Source organism: Wickerhamomyces anomalus (assembly GCF_001661255.1).
Source record: "Wickerhamomyces anomalus NRRL Y-366-8 unplaced genomic scaffold WICANscaffold_8, whole genome shotgun sequence".
NCBI classification, from domain to species: domain Eukaryota; kingdom Fungi; phylum Ascomycota; class Saccharomycetes; order Phaffomycetales; family Wickerhamomycetaceae; genus Hansenula; species Hansenula anomala.
In genome coordinates this window covers 1-20,046 of record NW_017567117.1, presented here as the reverse complement: position 1 = coordinate 20,046, position 20,046 = coordinate 1, and the positions used below count along the sequence as shown (strand labels likewise).

General features: G+C 34.7%; 12 protein-coding genes across 12 annotated transcripts; 3 read left to right on the top strand and 9 right to left on the bottom strand.

Moving 5' to 3' along the window:
* Positions 1-821: 821 nt before the first annotated feature.
* Positions 822-2,791, bottom strand: WICANDRAFT_81558 (LrgB family protein; the record flags this gene model as incomplete). Its single annotated transcript, XM_019185254.1, has 2 exons — positions 822-2,699; positions 2,729-2,791. The coding sequence occupies 2 exons, from the start codon at positions 2,789-2,791 to the stop codon at positions 822-824; spliced, it is 1,941 nt and encodes a 646-aa protein (XP_019035931.1).
* A 231-nt stretch (positions 2,792-3,022) lies between these two features.
* Positions 3,023-3,584, bottom strand: MRP49 (mitochondrial 54S ribosomal protein mL61; the record flags this gene model as incomplete). The annotated part of the gene is made up of 3 exons (XM_019180510.1): positions 3,023-3,172; positions 3,232-3,362; positions 3,415-3,584. The coding sequence occupies 3 exons, from the start codon at positions 3,582-3,584 to the stop codon at positions 3,039-3,041; spliced, it is 435 nt and encodes a 144-aa protein (XP_019035930.1). The 3' UTR covers positions 3,023-3,038.
* A 928-nt stretch (positions 3,585-4,512) lies between these two features.
* Positions 4,513-5,727, bottom strand: CDC11 (septin CDC11; the record flags this gene model as incomplete). Its single annotated transcript, XM_019186010.1, has 1 exon — positions 4,513-5,727. One exon carries the CDS (start codon positions 5,725-5,727, stop codon positions 4,513-4,515), a length of 1,215 nt encoding a protein of 404 aa, XP_019035929.1.
* A 369-nt stretch (positions 5,728-6,096) lies between these two features.
* On the top strand, positions 6,097-7,563 carry TRP3 (bifunctional anthranilate synthase/indole-3-glycerol-phosphate synthase; the record flags this gene model as incomplete). Its single annotated transcript, XM_019186009.1, has 1 exon — positions 6,097-7,563. One exon carries the CDS (start codon positions 6,097-6,099, stop codon positions 7,561-7,563), a length of 1,467 nt encoding a protein of 488 aa, XP_019035928.1.
* Positions 7,564-7,687: 124 nt separating this feature from the next.
* Positions 7,688-9,585, bottom strand: SAC1 (phosphatidylinositol-3-phosphatase SAC1; the record flags this gene model as incomplete). Its single annotated transcript, XM_019186008.1, has 2 exons — positions 7,688-9,417; positions 9,471-9,585. The coding sequence occupies 2 exons, from the start codon at positions 9,583-9,585 to the stop codon at positions 7,688-7,690; spliced, it is 1,845 nt and encodes a 614-aa protein (XP_019035927.1).
* A 241-nt stretch (positions 9,586-9,826) lies between these two features.
* Positions 9,827-11,920, top strand: DOA1 (Doa1p; the record flags this gene model as incomplete). Its single annotated transcript, XM_019182474.1, has 1 exon — positions 9,827-11,920. The coding sequence occupies one exon, from the start codon at positions 9,827-9,829 to the stop codon at positions 11,918-11,920; it is 2,094 nt and encodes a 697-aa protein (XP_019035926.1).
* A 147-nt stretch (positions 11,921-12,067) lies between these two features.
* On the top strand, positions 12,068-12,995 carry WICANDRAFT_65600 (uncharacterized protein; the record flags this gene model as incomplete). Its single annotated transcript, XM_019183948.1, has 5 exons — positions 12,068-12,118; positions 12,178-12,204; positions 12,257-12,366; positions 12,416-12,479; positions 12,540-12,995. 5 exons carry the CDS (start codon positions 12,068-12,070, stop codon positions 12,993-12,995), a joined length of 708 nt encoding a protein of 235 aa, XP_019035925.1.
* Positions 12,996-13,142: 147 nt separating this feature from the next.
* Positions 13,143-14,066, bottom strand: MIR1 (Mir1p; the record flags this gene model as incomplete). The annotated part of the gene is made up of 1 exon (XM_019185253.1): positions 13,143-14,066. The coding sequence occupies one exon, from the start codon at positions 14,064-14,066 to the stop codon at positions 13,143-13,145; it is 924 nt and encodes a 307-aa protein (XP_019035924.1).
* Positions 14,067-14,552: 486 nt separating this feature from the next.
* On the bottom strand, positions 14,553-15,080 carry WICANDRAFT_98048 (uncharacterized protein). The gene has a single exon (XM_019186624.1). The coding sequence runs from the start codon at positions 15,033-15,035 to the stop codon at positions 14,577-14,579; it is 459 nt and encodes a 152-aa protein (XP_019035923.1). The 5' UTR covers positions 15,036-15,080; the 3' UTR covers positions 14,553-14,576.
* A 27-nt stretch (positions 15,081-15,107) lies between these two features.
* Positions 15,108-16,854, bottom strand: KHA1 (Kha1p; the record flags this gene model as incomplete). Its single annotated transcript, XM_019182607.1, has 1 exon — positions 15,108-16,854. A coding segment is annotated over exon 1 (1,623 nt), but the record flags the coding sequence as incomplete, so codon positions are not given.
* Positions 16,855-17,051: 197 nt separating this feature from the next.
* WICANDRAFT_19300 (uncharacterized protein) lies at positions 17,052-18,107 on the bottom strand (the record flags this gene model as incomplete). The annotated part of the gene is made up of 1 exon (XM_019180822.1): positions 17,052-18,107. A coding segment is annotated over one exon (1,056 nt), but the record flags the coding sequence as incomplete, so codon positions are not given.
* A 1,070-nt stretch (positions 18,108-19,177) lies between these two features.
* Positions 19,178-19,711, bottom strand: WICANDRAFT_65596 (uncharacterized protein; the record flags this gene model as incomplete). The annotated part of the gene is made up of 1 exon (XM_019183947.1): positions 19,178-19,711. One exon carries the CDS (start codon positions 19,709-19,711, stop codon positions 19,178-19,180), a length of 534 nt encoding a protein of 177 aa, XP_019035920.1.
* Between the last annotated feature and the right edge of the window lie 335 nt (positions 19,712-20,046).

Genomic DNA, 20,046 nt, shown 5'->3' with positions numbered 1-20,046 from the left:
CAGCCTGAGGCGGTACAGTCACAGCTGGCTGAGGAGCCTCTATTGGAGTGATTTGATCCAGTTTAGTATCACCACGAGTAGGGCTTCGTACTTTTGTTGGTGTTGATGCTGAGGTAGATGAAGATGATGGGGGTATTGATGTTGCTGTGGAATCTTCCAATTTGGGACTTTTGATAAATAGATTTTTGAGTGAAGTAGATAATGAATGTGGTCTTTTTGGAGGATGAGGTGTAGTTTGTGATTCCTTTTGAGCATCTGTGGTGCTTGTTGTTATTGACGATTCTTCAGTAGCAACTGGATGTGATTTGTGAGGCTTTAATGTGATTGAAGGCATCTTTGAATCATCTAGAAACGGTAATAAAAACCAAGGAAAAACAGGTAGAGCAATGTCAAATGGGATTGGTATGAGTGTGAAGGGTCTTCACTTCAAAGTAAATGATTGTATGGGTTGATGGTGGTGTTGTTGTTGTTTTAGGTGCAATCGGACACCTTTTTCAATTTTTTTTTCTGGTTAAATTAAGAAAAAAGCTCGACTGGGATCAATTAATTTATTCAGAATTAGCTGTTGATACACGAATTACCAGTGAAAGAGATATTTGTAGCAAATAAGAGGAAGCAAAAGTATGACAATAGAGATTGTAATTGTGTTTCCATTTAACAATTAAGAAAAAGGAACCAAGACAATGGTGCTCACATCGTGTGACAGTTTGGTGAAACATACATAAATGTCATAAATTTTTGATTAATTATATAGTCGTAACAGATCGTGCAAAGGAATGAAGGAAAAAGAACATTAAAAAGACAGTATTTAACCCATAAATTCAAACATCAACACCAGCCCATACTTTAACTATATTAGCTAAAGGTTTTATACTAGCCATTATAACCATAATTGTACCAAATAAAACAAAAGATAAACTACTCATAGCTGCAGCTCTTGGATCAATGGTCAACAAATGGGCAGTAGCAATTGCACCACAATTGACCCCCAAAGTAATACCTCTTGTAACATAATCATCATCTCTTAGTCTCAAAACATGTTTACCAAACACAAATTGACCAGTTAAAGCTCCAACAATACCTGAAACCACTGTAGTGACAGCCATCAATGGGACTGAACCATCCAATGCTTGAACAAAAGGGGTTCCCAAAGCCAAAGTAACAGATCTTCCTGCAAATCCTAACGAACGCTCTGAAGAAATTCCTAAATGATAACATAAAGGTGGATAAACGAAAAAACAACCAAAAGACATGAGTAAAATTGGAGGTAATAATGCAAAGAAATGACGTTTCAAATCATTTCTATAAGTATACATTGGAATTGATAATGAAACAATTGAAACATCCATCAAAGTGGAAAAGACATCACCAGCACCAGGCCATTTATCATTTTTTCTATGATTGAATAATTTCAAATAATTACGACCAGTTTTATATTGTTTCAATGTATCCAAGAAATTTTCTCTCTTCATTAATGAAAAAATATAGAAAAAAAACCAAGATAATGCAACTGAACACAAGACTGGATGTAAAAATTTCTTGTATTTTGGAGGTGGAACATTCAACAAAAATATAAAAGTTGCAACTGCAATGGACAAATGTAAAAACATTGCATAATCTCTCGCAAAATAAATTGGTAAACTTGCAATAAATAAACCAAATAAAACAATATAATCAAAGTTTTTGAAAACAAATTGTCCTATAATAATTTTTCTATCAGTTTCCAACATTGGGTTTTGTTCCAAAACTGATCTTTTACACAACAGCTTGTTAAATTTATTCAATTTAGCTTTAACACCTGGATTATTTGGTCTTTTTGGTTGTGCAACAGGTGAGGGCATTGAAGGGATCTTCCAAATTTTACTATCTTTATTAGTTTGTAATTCAATTTTAACAACCTCATCAGAAGTTTGATCATCAGTTTGTTGATTGTTGAATAAACCTTGATGTCTTGATGAAATACTTCTTCTAAATTCATCTTCAACTGAATCTTCATCACCTCTTGGAATATCATTAACAATTGTTTCAGGATTTTGTTCCAAAGATCTCATTCTATTCAATTCAATAGGAGAAGTTATTGATACATTTGATTCACGACGTTCACCACCTTCATAAACTCTAACCGAGTCATTTGATTGAGAAGTTGGACTTCCTAACAAATCGTTATTACTAGTCAGAGCAGTTGTATTCCCATTAAGCTCATCATTATCCTCCATTAGATTCAATTCTTCAGCTCTTTCAACATTTGATCTTCTAGTCTTCTTCAACAACATTTGTAGGAAAACGCAAAAATAAGCAACAATAGCTGTAGCGACAAAATACCCGATAAGGAAAACCGCAGCGATGGTCAAGGCTTCTTTAGCACTAATCCATGAAGATAATGGTAAAGTGATGAAAGCCGGAGTGAAAAAGATATTAATCCATCTTAAACTGAATCCTCCAGGGATATCAATGAATTTGACAATTTTAGTAGTTCTTCTGTTTCCCAAGAACCGTTGACTTGATATCAAAAAAATGTATAGCAACAACATACAAGTGACTGAAGCTGGGAAATCTATTGTGGTCAAGATGATGATTTCATTAACAGCGTACAGGATACCCAATATCACGAGCACGCCAAAGGGCACTTTAACGTAGCTATCATAAATGTGTTTTCTGGATAGTTTGGTTCCCTTGGATTGGATATTAGTGGGAATGCTCTAGATCTGATTGTAATAATGATACTCACGAGCACCGCTCCATGGTACAAGTCGCTGAGCAGCAGGAAAGATGATGACTTTTTAGTGGACATTGCTATTACTTCTTCTCAGTGCAAGCAGGTTTCCAACATCCATGGAAGTAGCCTTTCTTTATATACTGCGCTTTATCACCAACTTGACTCTGACTATCAAAAACAAAAGAAAACCTGATCGTCGTTTGAACGGAGGGGCCACGGTACACGCACGCACATAATAGACTTGATTTACAGGTACAAACACATAATTTGGTTAAATGAATTCAAAGTATATACAGAATGGGTGATGATGGCTTGTAGTCGTTCATTGGATGCCTCTAGGATCCCTGTCAATGATGACTTCTTTGGCCGGTTTGGCTCCAGTGAGGTTTATGAAGTCATTCAAAATATCAGAACTGTGCTTGTTTTTAACATCAACTTGTGCTGTTTTACCATCAGCTAAAGTTGGAATGTTAGTAAAGACTCAATTAATTTTGACTTTTTAGATCTTGACTTACCATATGTAACTTTTAGAATGGCTGGAACTTTTGCATGCTCTGAAGCATTTGCAACTTCAACTCTTGTGACTTGAATTGGTAGAGCTGGATTATGAAACTGCACTCTTGGTAAATTCTCTCTCCAGAATTTTCTTTAACTGTTAGTTTGACACACTGAGAATAATCAAAATCAATTATACTCACCTAGCACCCATATGACCATCGGTATTTAATCTCTTGAAAAGTAATTCAACATTTTTCACATTTTGACCAACTGTAACGGACCCTGGTCCACTCGATATCAAGTTTAGCCTGGTTATTTGTCTTGTGAATCTTGAAGCTGTCAAGCCTGGGAACATAGATTGGGCTGACATGATGTTAATGATGAGCTGTATATAAAACTGATCTGATGTTAACGTTGGATTAGCTTGGTTATGGTGCTCTTTTTTTTTTTTCAATCGCCAAAAAAAAAAAAAAAATTCGAGATCTGACACTTGTATACGGGTCAATAACTTATTGAAATTGTATAAACTTGGTTAAAACCTCTTTGATTCACCAAATGGGTTATATTCAAATTGTACAAGATATTATGGGTGTAACATTTTTTTGTCGCGTTGATCTAAAAGTTCATCTACGGACTCCTTAGATCAGTTGAAGTCTTGATCAGACGATCGATTTCGATATTTGTTGAGAGAAATATATACCTAATTTACCAAATTGAAGGTACGATTGACAAATTCAATTTGAATATCAAATGTGGAGTTTCCTGGGCTAGACGTGTATAATAATCCCAAAGGTGGCTACAACACAAACGGCTTCAAACTTAACTTCTTTATTTTATTCTCAATTGGAATTAGACAACTATAATTAGTTATAAAGTCTATAACACTTGTTAGTTGATTTCTTGAATTTCGAAACTAGATTCAATCAAACACATTTTATTTAATCTAAGTGGAATGTCAGAGGTGCACTAAGTTCTACTAAAACTGGCAAAAGACGTTTCTCTTCAATCAAAGTCAGTTGTCCCTATCTTGTGACTCATCATTCTAGATCAATATCGTGCGATTGTAATTCAATTGAATGTTTAAACTTACCCAAATAAAAACAATTGTACTTATTCTTGTTACACTTCAAAAAATGAGAATAATTAAAGAAAATTTTTTTTTCCACAATTTTTTTTTATATGTAGTCCATGAAGTCGCGAAAAGTAAAAAGGGTAGAAAACATCCAAATCGTGGACATCTATTACAGGAAAAAATAAATAAAAAAACAGTGTCAATTTTTTTTTCTTAGGTATTTAACTTATTCAAGTGGTTCAGGTTTAACAGAACCTTCTTTCTCTAATCTTTCCTCAATTTCTCTTAATTCACGTTCCCTTGCTAACAATTCTTGTTTCTTTTGTAATAAATCTTTTTGAACTCTTTCTTCAAAAGCTTTTAATCTTTCCTCTTCCAATCTAATCTGTTCCTCACGAGCTAAATAAGTATCATTATGATTATTGTTTAAGCTTGGTGTACTGATTGAAGCATTATCTTCTTGTTTAATACTTGGTGATTTCAAATCTTCAGCATATGGAGATCTAACACTTGCAGATGCTGAATTTAATTGTGTACTTAGATGTTCTGGTAACCCTCCGCCACTCAAAGCTTCAGTTCTATATCTTTCATACAAGATTTCATGTGTATAATCTTTCAAGTCTTGTAAATGACTGATCAATAACAAGTTTCTAAGTATCACAAAATCTGATGATTCATGATCTTCAATATTGATAAAACCCCAAGGATATTTTCTCCCTCTAATCAATTCTCCATCAACTTCAAACACTTGATTTGATCCAATGACTGAAAATGGAATTAATGATCTTAGATAAGAATTTGTATCGATGGTTTCATTATCATCGTTTTCTAAATCATATGGGAAATTATAATATTCAATTTGATGATATTTTAGATCTTCCAATATCAATTTCTTGTTTAAAATCAATTCTTCACGTGTTAATGAATCTGATTTACTAATAACTGGAATAATATTAGCCAATCCTGATAATTGTTTTAATAAATGAATATCCAATTCTTTTAACCCATGACCAGTTGGATTAATGAAATATAAAACAGCATGAACTCTTGAATCTTTAAATCTAGGATTTCTTCTAACTCTACTCTCTTCCAATAAGATTTCATCATATTGATGTTTGAGATAGTCTGTTATAATGTTGAAACTTGATGAATTATCTAATGAATCACCAAAACCTGGTGTATCAATTATGGAAAGTAAAATCTTGACACCTTCATTATCTTCCAATTCAACTGTTTCCTCTCTCAAGTTGAAGTCTCTTTCAGTAGAATCATCTGTTGGTAATGGAATTGTGCTACTGGTATCAACAACTTGTTGGCCACATAAACTATTGATAAAAGTTGATCTACCAGTACCAGATTGACCAACAACCATAACGGTGAATTGAATACCTTTTTTCAAGGTCTTTCTCTTTCTTAAAGCAGCAGATGTAACAGCAACCATTGTTTTATCAGTGTTTTATGGGAATTAAAAGATACAAATGAGTGCTAAGTTGTAGTTGTGCGTTGGTGGTGGATGGTACCTGAATGTTGTTGATGTTTCAAGCTGTTATTTTTTGTTGATTTGAACTCGAAAGCAAAAAAAGAACGCGATCTTGAAAATGATCTCTTGAGTGGTCCTACCGAAAGAGATCTCACAGTCACGTGTAAAGGGAGGGCAAGTGGTTAACTATGGAATGATCGGAACGGCCACAATGTATGGCCATTTTTTTTTTCCTTTTCGTGATGAGGTTCGAGGAAATCTAGTGTTTTAATGAGTAATAATATCACTTTTACACTTTGATTGTTGAACTTTTATAGAAGATTAACGAAAATGTCAAGCAAAGTTGTGATAATTGACAATTACGATTCTTTCACTTGGAATTTATACGAATATTTATGTCAAGAAGGAGCTAGTGTGGAAGTTTTCAGAAATGACAAAATATCGATTCAAGGCGTTGAAGAGTTGAAACCAGATACAATTGTGATTTCTCCAGGTCCAGGCCATCCACTAACAGACTCTGGTATTTCAAGAGATGTGATTAAGCATTTTGCAGGAAAAATCCCAATTTTTGGTGTTTGTATGGGTCAACAATGTATTTTTTCAGTTTTTGGTGGTGAAGTTGGTTACGCTGGTGAAATTGTTCATGGTAAAACTTCTTTAATCAACCACGATTCAAAAGGAATGTTCCAAAATGTTCCTCAAGGTATTGCTGTTACAAGATACCATAGTTTGGCTGGTACAAAAGTCTCTCTACCTGAAGATCTTGAAGTTACTGCAAGAACTGATTCGGGAATTATAATGGGTGTTCGTCATAAAAAATACACAATTGAAGGTGTTCAATTCCATCCTGAAAGTATATTGACTGAAGAAGGCCATCGTATGATTAAAAACATTTTGAATATTAGAGGTGGTTATTGGAATGACAATGAAAATTGCACTATTTTCACTGATAAGGAAGTTAAATCATCAACAACTAAAAAAGTTAAAACTTCAATTCTTGATGAAATTTATGCTAAAAGAACTTTGGATGTTGAAGAATTGCAGAAAATACCTGGTTTCACATTTGATGATTTGAAGAAAAATTTTGATTTAGGATTGGCTCCACCTCTTGTTGATTTTTATGATAGACTGAAAAATGGTGGTACTGAGTCTTGTTTATTAGCAGAAGTTAAAAGGGCGTCTCCATCAAAAGGACCAATAGATTTACAAGCCAATTCTGCAGAACAAGGGTTGCTTTATGCAAAAGCCGGAGCTTCTGCAATCTCTGTTTTAACCGAACCTCATTGGTTCAAAGGTTCAATTCAAGATTTGAAAAATGTTCGTCAAGTTGTATCTTCATTACCAAATAGACCAGCTATTTTGAGAAAAGAATTTATTTTTTCGGAATATCAAATTTTGGAAGCAAGACTTGCTGGTGCTGATACTGTGTTATTAATTGTTAAAATGTTAAATGATGCTCTTTTGAAACAATTGTACAACTATTCAGTGGAATTAGGAATGGAACCTTTAGTTGAAGTGAGTTCCGCAGAGGAATTCCAAAGAGCTTTAATATTAAAACCAAAAGTTATCGGGGTTAACAATAGAGACTTGCATAGTTTCCAAGTTGATTTAAATACAACTTCAAGCTTGGTTTCTTTAACCCCTAAAGATACTTTACTCATTGCTTTATCCGGTATAACGAATGGTCATGACGCTGAAAAATATAAAGCTGAAGGTGTCAATGGGTATTTAGTTGGTGAAGCATTAATGAGAGCTGAAAATGTGGAGGAATTTGTCAAAGACTTATTGAGTCAATAAATTTATACACAATATAAGCAAATTAGATTTATCAGTCATATATATAAAAGAAGGAATAATAACAATAAAATTAATGATCAAAAGCAAAAAAAGAAATACGAATATTCTGTGTAAACTTCTTTTTCTAGTCCTTTTTAGCTTCATTTGGTGAATGATATCTATTACTTTTAGCAAATCTAACACCACTAAACTTACCATCACTGAAAATGTCCCTCTTGGCAAGAAACTCCATCTCAACCAATTTTGGCCAAAAAACATATTGCATACCGTTCTTTAGCATATAATTACCTGAAATTCCCAAAACACTTAAACATGAGGCCAACAAGAACATATTTTTCAAACTAAAGATTGAACCTTTTGGAAACAAAATAGCTGCAAAGAATAAGATTGAAGATGCTATAAAAATATAAGGAATTGATTGTGTTAATGGAGGTCTTTTATCCTCAAATGGAGAATCAACAGCACCATATGGTGAGAATAAACCCAAGAATAAATCATAAGAGTCTTGTCTAGGACCATCTCTGAGATTGTTTTTATAATATCTTGTTATTGAATTCATCAAATCACTTAATGCACCCTTCTTGGTACGTTTACCAGTTCTTGTGTAATCAGTTTTCAAGGCTCCAGTCCCTGAATAAGATTTACTAACAGCATCCGCATTATCTGCCCATATGTTTTGGAATTGGAATAATAATAATTTATCATGTTCCCAAATTGATCCTGGAGGTAAGATTCCACCAATTTCAAATTGTTTTTGTAAAACCCAATGTCCTAAAGTGGATTGGACAACATTAGTTCTATCCAAACAATCCATACAATTTGTACGAACAACTGAACCTTGTTGGTTGATTAACTTGACATTATTTTGTGTTCTTTCTTCATGGTAAAAGTCGGTGTTACTTAAACCCAATTGTGCCAAATGTTCAATCAAAATCTTAACTCTATGCCATTTCAAATTACGACATTCATGATGATAATCAAAATAAACGTAATGAAGTTTTGGATCACCTAAAGCATCGACAATATTTTCATAAGCATTTTTAACTGGCTCTTCATAACCTTTGGAATTAACCAAATTTACCAGATAGTTGTCCCCATATAAGCTGATTTGTTGATCAAAGTGCTTTCTAGCGGCTTCCAAAGGAGGTTCTCCAATACTTAGGTCTGGTTTATATTTCAAATTGTTAACCTCAGCCCAATAAACAGGAACTGATCCCCTTGTTTGAATATAACTAAAAGTTTCATAACTTTCTCTAGAATGATGCAAAATTAACAATTGTTCAGTTTCATTATAATTTGCAACATTACCTGAAGCATCGATACCACGACGGAAATATCTTGTACCAGCTCTTAGTCTGCTTCTTCTAGTAATCAAACCGAATGAAATTGGCTTAGAGTTTGTTGAAGTGTGAATTATATTAACATAACCATAGATCAGAGGGACAATAAATGAGTTATATCTGTAGTCATCTGTAGCATTATTGATGAGCTCTTCAGCAACATAATAATTCCAGAAAAATCTCTTATCAGCTAGCTCCCATAATGGTTTGATAGACCCTTCATTTTCCCCGATTCTTTGATGAGAATTTGTCAAGTCATATGTGTATGAGAAATAAAGTTGAGCTGAATCCAAATGAAATTTCAATAGTTCCAAATATTTTTGTTCATCGTCATCTTTCAAAAATGAGTTGGATAAAGGCAAAACTTTGTATTCCACAATTTTGTTGACGGAATCTTGACGTAGTTGACCAACTTCCTTGGTCTTTGTTGCAACAATGATATAACGAGAAGAGCGTAATCTAATAACACCGATAATAGCAGCAATTGAGTTTATACCAGTAACTGGGAATAGTTCTAGATAAAATAAGTTAGCGCCATTTAAACACGATTATGGAAAAGTGACATACCTGGCTTGACCAAAGTTGAGCCATTCAATCCGATTTGCAACACTGCATCGTGACCATGAGAGAGCTTGAACAGGTAGCCATCATCTGCTTTTGCGTATAATAAAGGAGCAGCCATTGTCAATGATTATGAACGATGAGATCTGTGTAATACTGAACGTGAACCTAAACAAGTTAAACGGGTTTTTCAATTCGAAAACAACAAAAAAAATTAAAAAAAAAAAAAATGGCAAAGCGGATATTCCGACTTTACTCATGTGATCTCAGCTGACCTCGGTTTTCGTTTACAGATCCATTTCTATAGATTTGCCACGATTACGCCCAAGATTTTAACCAATTGAAGAAGAAAGCAGCTCAAGATGTCTAGTTTCAAATTGTCAGCTACATTGGAGGGACACGAGAAAGATGTGAAGGCAATTGTGTCTCCTTTCAACGATACAATTGTGTCAGCTTCTCGTGATTCTACCGTTAGGGTTTGGACTCAAACAAATGGTGTTTGGACATCAAAAGTCAATTTCACATCCAATGGTTTCGTCAATTCGTTGGCCTTTGACCCAATCAGCAATCAGGTTATCTCTGCAGGTCAAGATAAACTTATTAACATCACAGATATCTTTTCATCTAGTGCAGATGCAATTTATGTATTGATTGGACATGAAAGTAATGTTTGCAGTTTGGATTTTTCCGATAATCAAATAATAAGTGGTAGTTGGGATAGCACTGCTAAAGTTTGGGAAAACAATCAACTTAAATACACCTTGTCTGGGCATAATGCTTCTGTTTGGGATGTTAAAATTTTAGAAAATGATCGTTATTTGACTTCATCTGCTGACAGAACAGTAAAATTATGGCAAGGATCTAAAGAAATTAAGACTTATATTGGTCATTCAGATGTGGCAAGAGGTCTCGCACTGCTACCAAATAACCAAGGGTTTGCTAGTACTTCAAATGATGGAACCGTTAGGATTAGTGATTTTGAAGGTAATTTGATCCATACACTTGTTGGTCATGAAAGTTTTGTATACTGTGTTAAACTGCTATCAAATGGTGATTTTGTTACATCAGGTGAGGATAGAACAGTAAGGGTTTGGAGAAATGGAAAAGCCCTACAAGTTATCACTTTGCCTTCAATTTCTGTGTGGACTGTTTCGGTATTACCAAATGATGATATAGTGAGCGGTGGAAGTGATGGTGTCATTAGAATTTTCACAAGAGATCCAGCTAGAGTTGCTCCTGAAGCTGAAATTCATGCTTTCCAGCAATCTGTTGAGAATATCTCTATCAATTCTCAAACAGTCGATGATTCAAAGGCAGTCGGTCCTGAAGCATTGACTGTACCTGGTACTAAAGAGGGTCAAGTGATTATGGTCAAGACTTTACAAGGGATAATCGAGGCATATCAATGGTCAGAAGGTAACTGGATCAAAATTGGTGAAGTTGTTGGTTCTTCAGCTAGTGAAAAGAAGCAACTATTTGATGGTAAAAAATGGGATTATGTTTTTGATGTTGACGTTCAAGAAGGCGCGCCACCTTTGAAGCTTCCATACAATGCCAATGAAAACCCATATACAGCAGCTACACGATTTTTAGAAGCCAATGAATTACCAGATAGTTATACTGAAGAGGTTGTTAGATTTATCACCACAAATACACAAGGGGTCAATATTAATCAATCTGCTGACGTTTACAATCCTTATTCTGACTCTAGGAACAAAGTCATACCCCATACAGACTATTTGGGGTTTACAGCTAATACTTCGGCTACCATTTTGAAAGGTTTAGAAAAGTTCAATGAAAGTGAAAAAACTTTCACATCGGAGCAATTTGAAAAAATTCAAAAAGATTTTTCCACCAATAACGAGGATGCCCTATTAGATGTTGCTAATAGTGTTATTGAAAGCTGGAATAACAAATTACCAGGGTTTGATATATTGAGATTGATTGTTCCTTATTTAAAAGAGCGACCTAAACAATTAAGTGGGGTTTTGAAGATTGGATTATCAAAGACTAGTCCTCAAATCTATTTTATGACTTTGAGATTCTTGTGCAATTTGTTCCTAAATAAAGTATGGGGTGAAACTGTTGTGACCGATGCCAAAGTTTTCAACCAAATCATTGACTCAGTTAATCTTGACACAGGGATTGATCCAAAACATTTAATCAATATTTCAAATGCAGTTGCTACTTTGATCTTGAACTTTAGTGTCTATATTACTAAATTCAAATCATCTTCATTGTCTTTAAGATTAAATGAAAAGATCATTGAACAAGGTATCGCATTGGCAAGTTATTCGTCTGAGGCTGCTTATAGATTGAGTGTTGCTTACGGAAATTTGATTTATGTCAAACCTGGTCTAAAGAATGAAAAGTTTGCTGCCTTCAAGAAGGAAATACTAGAGACTCATCAAGAATCGAGATTTACGGATGTCTTCAAAGATATTGATGAGATTTGAATAAAGGCTACCTTCAATTTGTGGAATCCAAACTTTGTAGTGGATATTGATCCGCGAATTTTTCATCGAGAAAGTACTTTGTTGATTTTTCGTTGATTCGTCACAACAGTAAACAACCTTCAAAATTACTGAAACAAACTATACAAAATGTCAGCTTTGGAAAAATCATTGGACGAGCTAATTGGCGACCACTCAAAGGTATGTCTCGCGTGGATGTTTACAAATTAATAGCATTTGGACTCACACAATAAATATAGCCTAGATCAAGAGACTCAAGAAGACCAGTACGTTTGTGTGTTTCTTTGAAGAAAACAATGAGTACTAATAGCTGAAAAGCCCAGCAGACCAAGAAGAGATAGAGAACGCTCGAGGGAAAGACGTCCACAGTCAAGAGACTTTAGGGATAGATATGAACCTCCAAGACAGACAAAGTTACAAAGATTAAGGTATGTTTTTATATCCAACTCAATCCAAAAATGTACTAACGTATTATAGCCATGGGAAGGCGTATCTTAAAATTACAAATTTGCATTATGAGATTGGTGAACAAGATTTGAAAGTGAGTTTTCATGAAAAAAAAAAAAACACAAACATTGTACAAATTATTAACAATAACAAGTCACTTTTTGAAACAGTTGGTGAAACTTCATTTGTTTTGATCGAATACAATCATTCAGGTCGAAGCTCAGGTGTTGCGTATGTTGGGTATGAGGATCAAGATAACAATGAGACAGCTGTACAAAAATTTGATAAGAAGAAGGCTGTTGGTGAAATAATTAGTGTTGAGGAGATCAAACCACTAAATGTTTTGATTGCACCAAGAGGCACTAGATCAGGCACTCCAAGAGGATCAAGAGCCTACAGGGGCGAAACTAGAGGGGGTCATAGAACTAAGAAACCAAGTATGGACGATTTAGATGAAGAATTGAATCGCTATATGAATAAGGAAGACGATAAGCCACAAAGACCTGTAAAATCAAACGGTAAACATTCAAAACCAACAATTGAAGATTTGGATAAAGAATTGGATGACTATATGAAAACCGATCAACCATTCCCAGCAACAGGTGCATAATAGTTTACATTAGAATCAAGGAAACTTCATTGTTTTTTTATATTATTGATTAAACATTAATCCTGTAACAACACAATCTCTATTAGGTTGATTTTTATATATATATGTACATCTTCTAATAATTATGACAAGAGATCATGATTTAATTTAGTGACCTTTACCACCAATTTCAACGGATGGAGGACAGTTCAAAGCTGGTTTTAATGAACCGTAGATGGTGAATTGTAGTGAGGTTAAAGTACCAACCATAACTAAACGGGTTGGTAAACCGGCAAAAGAACCAACGAAACCTAATTGTTTAGCTAATGAACCTAATAAACCAATAGTGGATTGACCTGGAGCTTTTTTAGTTTTGTTAACTTTTGATAATAAAGTATCAGCTGGTTGAGAAACAATGGCAGCAGCGAAACCGGCAGTTAAACCGGAAGCTAAGTTAACAACAGTGTGCATGGATTGAGATAATTCAGATTTTTTAGTTGGGATGAAACCATAGTATAATTCAGCAGCTCTTTCGTAAACCAAGAATTTAGCAATGTTGTATGGAATTTGTTTGAATAAGATTGGGGTGAAACCATTGTAGAAAGAACCAACACCTTCTTCTTTCAAGATTCTACCGAAACCACCAATTAAACCATTAGCAAAAGTTGGTTGAGAAACTAAACGAATTCTGGTAGCTTCTAATGGACATAAAGCAATATCAGCAAAGAATTCAGCAATGGCAGCAGAACCAATGTAGATTGAGTTTTTATATTTTGAAGCAGTTTCATAACCCAAGAAATCAATAAAAGTTTTTTTGAATAATTCGTAACCACCGAATTTGAAAGCACCTTGTAAAGAGTAACCGGCAACAGTTGGACCTAAACCAGTTAATAAAGCACCAGCACCTTCGTTGGCAATAACTTGTCTGAAAGAACCAATGGTACCTTTGTTGTAGGTAACTGGATCTAATTGAATTCTAGTTTTAACGACATCAATTGGAGTCATGGCACCGTGGGTAACACCACAACCAATAGCACCAGCTAAAGCGAATTTTGAGTAATCTGAAACGGTATATTGAGGAACAGCAGACATTGCGATGAACTGAAAGAATATATAAAAGGAATATGAATGGGAATAGAATCAATCTATCTTCAATACACTTATGATGAAAGAACAAAAGGAAGAAGGAAAGAGTTTTATATTTGTATCAAAGGGGCGAAAAAAAAAAATTTCAACAACGTTCTGGGATGTGGCGCGAACCGCGTCTTTATCGCAATTTCATTGGCTGTTCAGGGGAAAGCAGGACACGGAAGGAAAATTAGAAAACATAGAGCATTTGGTGAGGATTAATTAAGGTGGTGTATGGGAATAGTGTGGAGTGTATTATTTGAAGCTGGAGATCTTTAACTAGAGATCAACCAGCTTTGAACCATTTCAAAAGCTAGTGGTTTCTTTGATTTGTATCTGATTCGAGGATGTAAACTCCGTAAAGACCCGTATCGGGATGGCAGCGTTGGTATAAACTCATTCCTTTTGTCAAGCCCTACAAAGCCCTGAATTCTATATTTCAGCCGTATACCCCAAATAAATAATCATAGATATTCATAGCTCTTTCAATAAAAGTAGGTCGTAATCACAGTGTTTGCTCTGTTCAATATCATCTGCCAATGTGCCAATGTTTAGCCCTTTCAAAACCAAGCCATTTAATTCTTTTTCTGGATCATACTCTTGCACAGTGACAGAGATACTCAATATTTGACTTAATCTTGACTTGTAAACATTTTCTCCAACGATGGAAACATTAATCGATTTAACATTCGCTCCAAATGTTTTCAGCAAGTACAAAATCAATGAATCACTATGCTGATCATTAGAATCCAAAATAACATTCAAATGATTGATCTTGGAACTATTATTCTTGATTAAAATCCCAAACTGAGAATTGACAACAAGTGGATCAAAATCACTAATAAAGTTAGAGTCAACACCATTCATTGAATAAATTAAAAGATCATCACGGTTATCTGAAGTTTCAACAAATGTGTCAAACTTGTCTTCCATGACATAATATTTTAAATCACTAATGAAGGGAATTTCATTGAATTCAAAAACTCTTTTCAGTAATTCCAATTGTTCATGATAGCTTGAATCAGTTTGTGCTGAAGCACCAATCAAATCAGTTGTTCTTTCAGTTAATTCTTGTAAATATATGGCATGTATAGGAATAAGATTTGAATCTTTCAGTTTTTCTTGATGTCCATAAAACAATTCTAAAAAATTAAGCAAAGGTAAGAGTCCATTTAAATTATCAACATTATAAATAAGTTTGCTCAATCTATAATTAGGTTGTGTCAACTTATCATTAACTGTCATATCTGTAGAATTGGATTTCAATTTTTCTAATTCCCTACCATCCCAATCAATTTCACCTCTTAAAATTTTTTGCACTTTTTCACGATATGAAATTGGATAAACAAGTAAGGTTAATGGTGTTGTTAAAAAAGTACTCACCAATGTCATAACAACAAACATTGAAAACACTTTATGACTTATGATTTCTGCATTCAAACCAACATTTAATACAACAATTTCGACAATACCTTTGCATGACATCAACACACCAACTGCCAAAGATTCTCTCCAATAGAGCCCATTACACTTTGCAGAGACAAACCCACCGAAAACTTTACCAACAACAGCGATTATTATAATACCAATAATATAAGCCCAATCAATACCACGATTCAATTCACCAAAATTAACGTTAAACCCTGCTAATGCGAAATAAATTGGAATCAAGACAATGTGGACCAGATCTTCAATTTTATTTGTAAGATCAACAACAAAACCAAATTCTCTTGGAACAATTAATCCAACTAAAAACGCACCGAAAATTGGATGTGCACCTATAATATCAGTGAAGAAACTTGAAATGAAAACGAAAAGCAAAACAATCAAGATTGAAAATCTTGAAAGAGTTCCATTTTTCAAATCCTTCTTCATAATGACTTTATGAAGAAACCATCTTGCTGGGAAAACCACAAATAAACCCCAACCAATAACAACAAGTAAAATGTATAATGTATTAATCCCACTACCGGAATTGGCTAACGTAACACTTAAAGCTAACAACATCCAACCAACAACATCATTTGTAATGCCTGCAGCTAAAACAATAGTTCCCACACGATCTTTCAACAACCTCAATTCTGTCAAAATTCTTGCCAACACTGGGAAAGCGGTTATACACATCGCCACTGCAATGAAAACCATATAAGTTGTAAACTTGATAGTTGGAATATTATCATCCAAGATCCTATACTCATTGTAAAGACCTATCGAAACAGCACATCCAAGACCAAATGGAATGGCCATATTAACCAATCCAACACTTAATGCTATTCTCAAGTTTTTCTTGATAAAATTGACATCAACTTCTAATCCAACAAGGAACAAAAACAAAATAACACCTATGTTCGCAACTAGAGTCAATAATGGAACCGAAGCTTTAGGGAAACATGTATCTGTAAAGTTTGGCACATGGCCAAGTACACTAGGTCCTAATAAAATACCTGATATGACTTCTGCTATGACCCTTGGTTGTCTAATATAACCAAGCGGGATATGGATAATTTGGCAAAGCGATATGATGAAGATGGCCTGGAAAAGAAATAGAGTAATGGGATTGCTTGATGAGTAGACCAATGGGTCCCTTCCTGCAATGATCCCAGCCACTGAAGAAGTGTCAACAGCCATTGATGCTCAAGACGTTTGTACAGACTGGTGTTGTTGTGGTAAGGCTGAAACTTGAAAATAAAATTAGACAATGGATCAATTCAATACACATGGTAGGAACACCACTTTAGCTAATCATCCACCTGGACTTCAGCCTAAAACAGGTTTAAAATTGTTATTAGTATAAAAGAAACATGACACCTCAAGTTTCGTTATTATTTGCATAATGATTAATCGAATTGAGTAAAAGTTATCTATACATGTTTATAAATGATTTTTCGAAATGCCAACGAAAAACAGTGTAATCGCGAACGAGTATGTATCTTTTTAACAACTTTGTTCCCAAAACTCTTTCAAATCTTTTCCTCGAAATCTCATTGCCCATCCTGTTGTTGTCTCTATTTCGTCCATCAAGTCTAATATTATCTTGTGTTCATCTTCGTGTGTCAATAGTTTGCCTGCAACATACAATGTTTGAACAGAGTTATTCCAACATCCTTGATGATCATTATTGAGACTAATTGAACAAATCTGTTTTGCATGCCATGTTGGAGACTTTGAATGCTTAGTCTTGTACAATCTAGGCTTATTCTCCATTAAAATTATCATAGACATGTGGTATAATTGGTTAGAACCAATAGCTGGACCATTATCATATAGTATTTCTGGGAAAGGTGAAGAATCATACTCAATCAATGGTTTCATTTCATCAGGTCTATTTTGATGCCATTCATTGACTTCAGTCCATAAAAACTCCCATTCTTTCTCAAAATTTGTCACATTTGTACTTGAGATCAAATTTAAAACTCTTGAGCTTAAGAAAACACTATAATTTGCATACATATCAATAGTATTCTCCTTTTTGAAAAACTCACCAGCTGAATGTAAGGAAACTCCGTCTGGCAACCATTTTTCACTTTCAATCATAGTACTTTGCTCACCAATCACGGCTGAATTGACATCCATTCTTGCAAATGCCCAAAATAAAGCTCTTTCATATGGTTCACTGAATCCATTGATCCCAGTTGCCTTGAATAACGCAGAACATCCTTCAAGATGATATCTCCATTTTTCTGGAGTTCTTGACATCATATCAAAGATACATAAAGTAACACATGCGGAAATACCACCAATATCAAGTTTGGTTTTCACTGTTGGGATCAAATGTTTCAAAGAAGTTTGATAAAGGGCTGCACTTATTGAAGAATCATTTAAATTACTAGTTCTTTCCATTTGTCTTGAGCTTAAGGCAAGTATGGCATATTTCAAACAGGGGTAAGTTTTAGCTAATTGAACGGATTTCAAACCTATTTGCCTTGACAAATCAAACATATCTAACCAAGGTGCCACTTTGTACAAATAATTTTTCATCAGTTTTTTCTCCTCTTGTTTTGTTAAGCTCGCTGTGTGGTCAGGACCTTGGTTAACGACTCCAATATGTTTATTGAAAAGAATTGTACTATCAAGGTTTGGATCTTGGGCATTGGAAACATTTGCCAACATGTAGTCTCTAAATGTATCTTGTAAATCATTAAGGTCAAGTAAATTAAATTGATCGGTGTTTTGGGTGTCAATCAAATTGAGTGGGAAGTCGACACCATGCTGACTTGATATTGGAGAAACCTCTTCCAGTTTTTGGAGGGCAGATGCTGTTATGGGTTCTTGAGGTGATGTATTTGATCCTAAACTATGGGGTTCGGGTAATCCGTTAGGTGTAATAATCCATGATTCATTAGTGACTTTGTCTGTCGCATTCAATGACGACTCCATATTTTCCAGCTTTCTGGAGTAATCATCAATAGCTTTCAAGTTCTCCACTGCATTTGAAGAGCTTCTTGAACATTCTGATGAATTTGAAATTGGTGATAATGAACCAGTTGAAGAAGTTGGGTGATGCTTTTTCATTGGATGAGGTAACTTTCTTCTCTTCGCTCTCCTTGAGCTGGAATCAGCAGGAGCCGGCCACTCACAATCATCATTTCTTAATACACATGCCTTGCAAATAGGTTTTTGCTCATCACATTTTTTATGTTTTCTTCGACAGTTGAAGCAACCAGTACGCACCCGTTTCTTTGTTATTGAATTATGAACTGTTGTATTTTGATTCAGAATGTTGTGGCTGCTGGATCCTAGAGTCTCACTTGGATAATCTCGAGTCAAAGGTGACATGTTCTCTGTAAATATGATTTTGTTACATTTGTTTAGGTGTTGTTGAAAGAAAACAAGGCATAAGATCTAAAATCTTTATGCCTTTCTCCACACAACTCTTTGTTGAAGATTCGCGGGTCACTCAAATTGGGAATCCTCCGATATTAGGTAATCTTTGGTAGTAGAATTATGTAATTTATTGCTCTTGGAAGGTTATACACTATAAACTACAATTATGATCTCTAAAACGTATCAAACGGTATATATATTAGTCAAAAAAAAAACAAGTTAATCACAAAAAATAATTCAAAACAAAGTAATCACAAACAATATCTAAAGGTTGGATTCTCTCTATCAGTCAAATCAGCAAATTCAGAGTTTTCAATGGCATTGAACTCTGACAAGTCCATTGTTTGCATTTTAGCATCATTCTTTCTGTTTGAGTTCCAGTACTCAAAGTAAATTCCCAAAATCAAAGCCAATGTTGCAGCATCACAAACAACGATTGCAATTTTACCACCGGTATAAGGAGGTTCTTTGAAAGTTTGAGGACCAATCAAGTTACCAACACAATAACCAATAAAGAAAATGGCTGTAGTTGTAATTTTTTTGGTATGACCTGCAGTGTTAGATTGGAAACAAGAAAGTGCACAAATTGTAGTTGTTGGATAAACATATTGTAAATAATAACCAGCTAATCTTGCATGATTATTGTTATTAGCAAATGCCAACATACATGCAGAAACAAATGCTAAACACATTGCAGCAAATGAGATCCCCATTCTATGAGGGAAGATTTTACTTGAAAAAGCAAATGCAAGACAACCAACAAACTCAACAGCACCACAAGGCATATTCATCAATAATGATTCTTTAGCAGAATAATTAAAATCTTCTGATAACAAGATACTACCAAAGTTAGTTAGTGAACCATTTGGAATGTTTGAAGCGACTGCAAATAAGAAATATAGCCATGAGTGGTGTTCGGGTGTGGTGTTCGGGTGTGGTGTTCGGGTGTTCGGGTGTGGTGTTCGGGTGTGGTGTTCGGGTGTTCGGGTGTGGTGTTCGGGTGGTGTTAGGGTGTTAGGGTGTGGTGTTAGGGTGTGGTGTTCGGGTGTGGTGTTAGGGTGTGGTGTTAGGGTGTGGTGTTAGGGTGGTGTTAGGGTGTGGTGTTAGGGTGTGGTGTTCG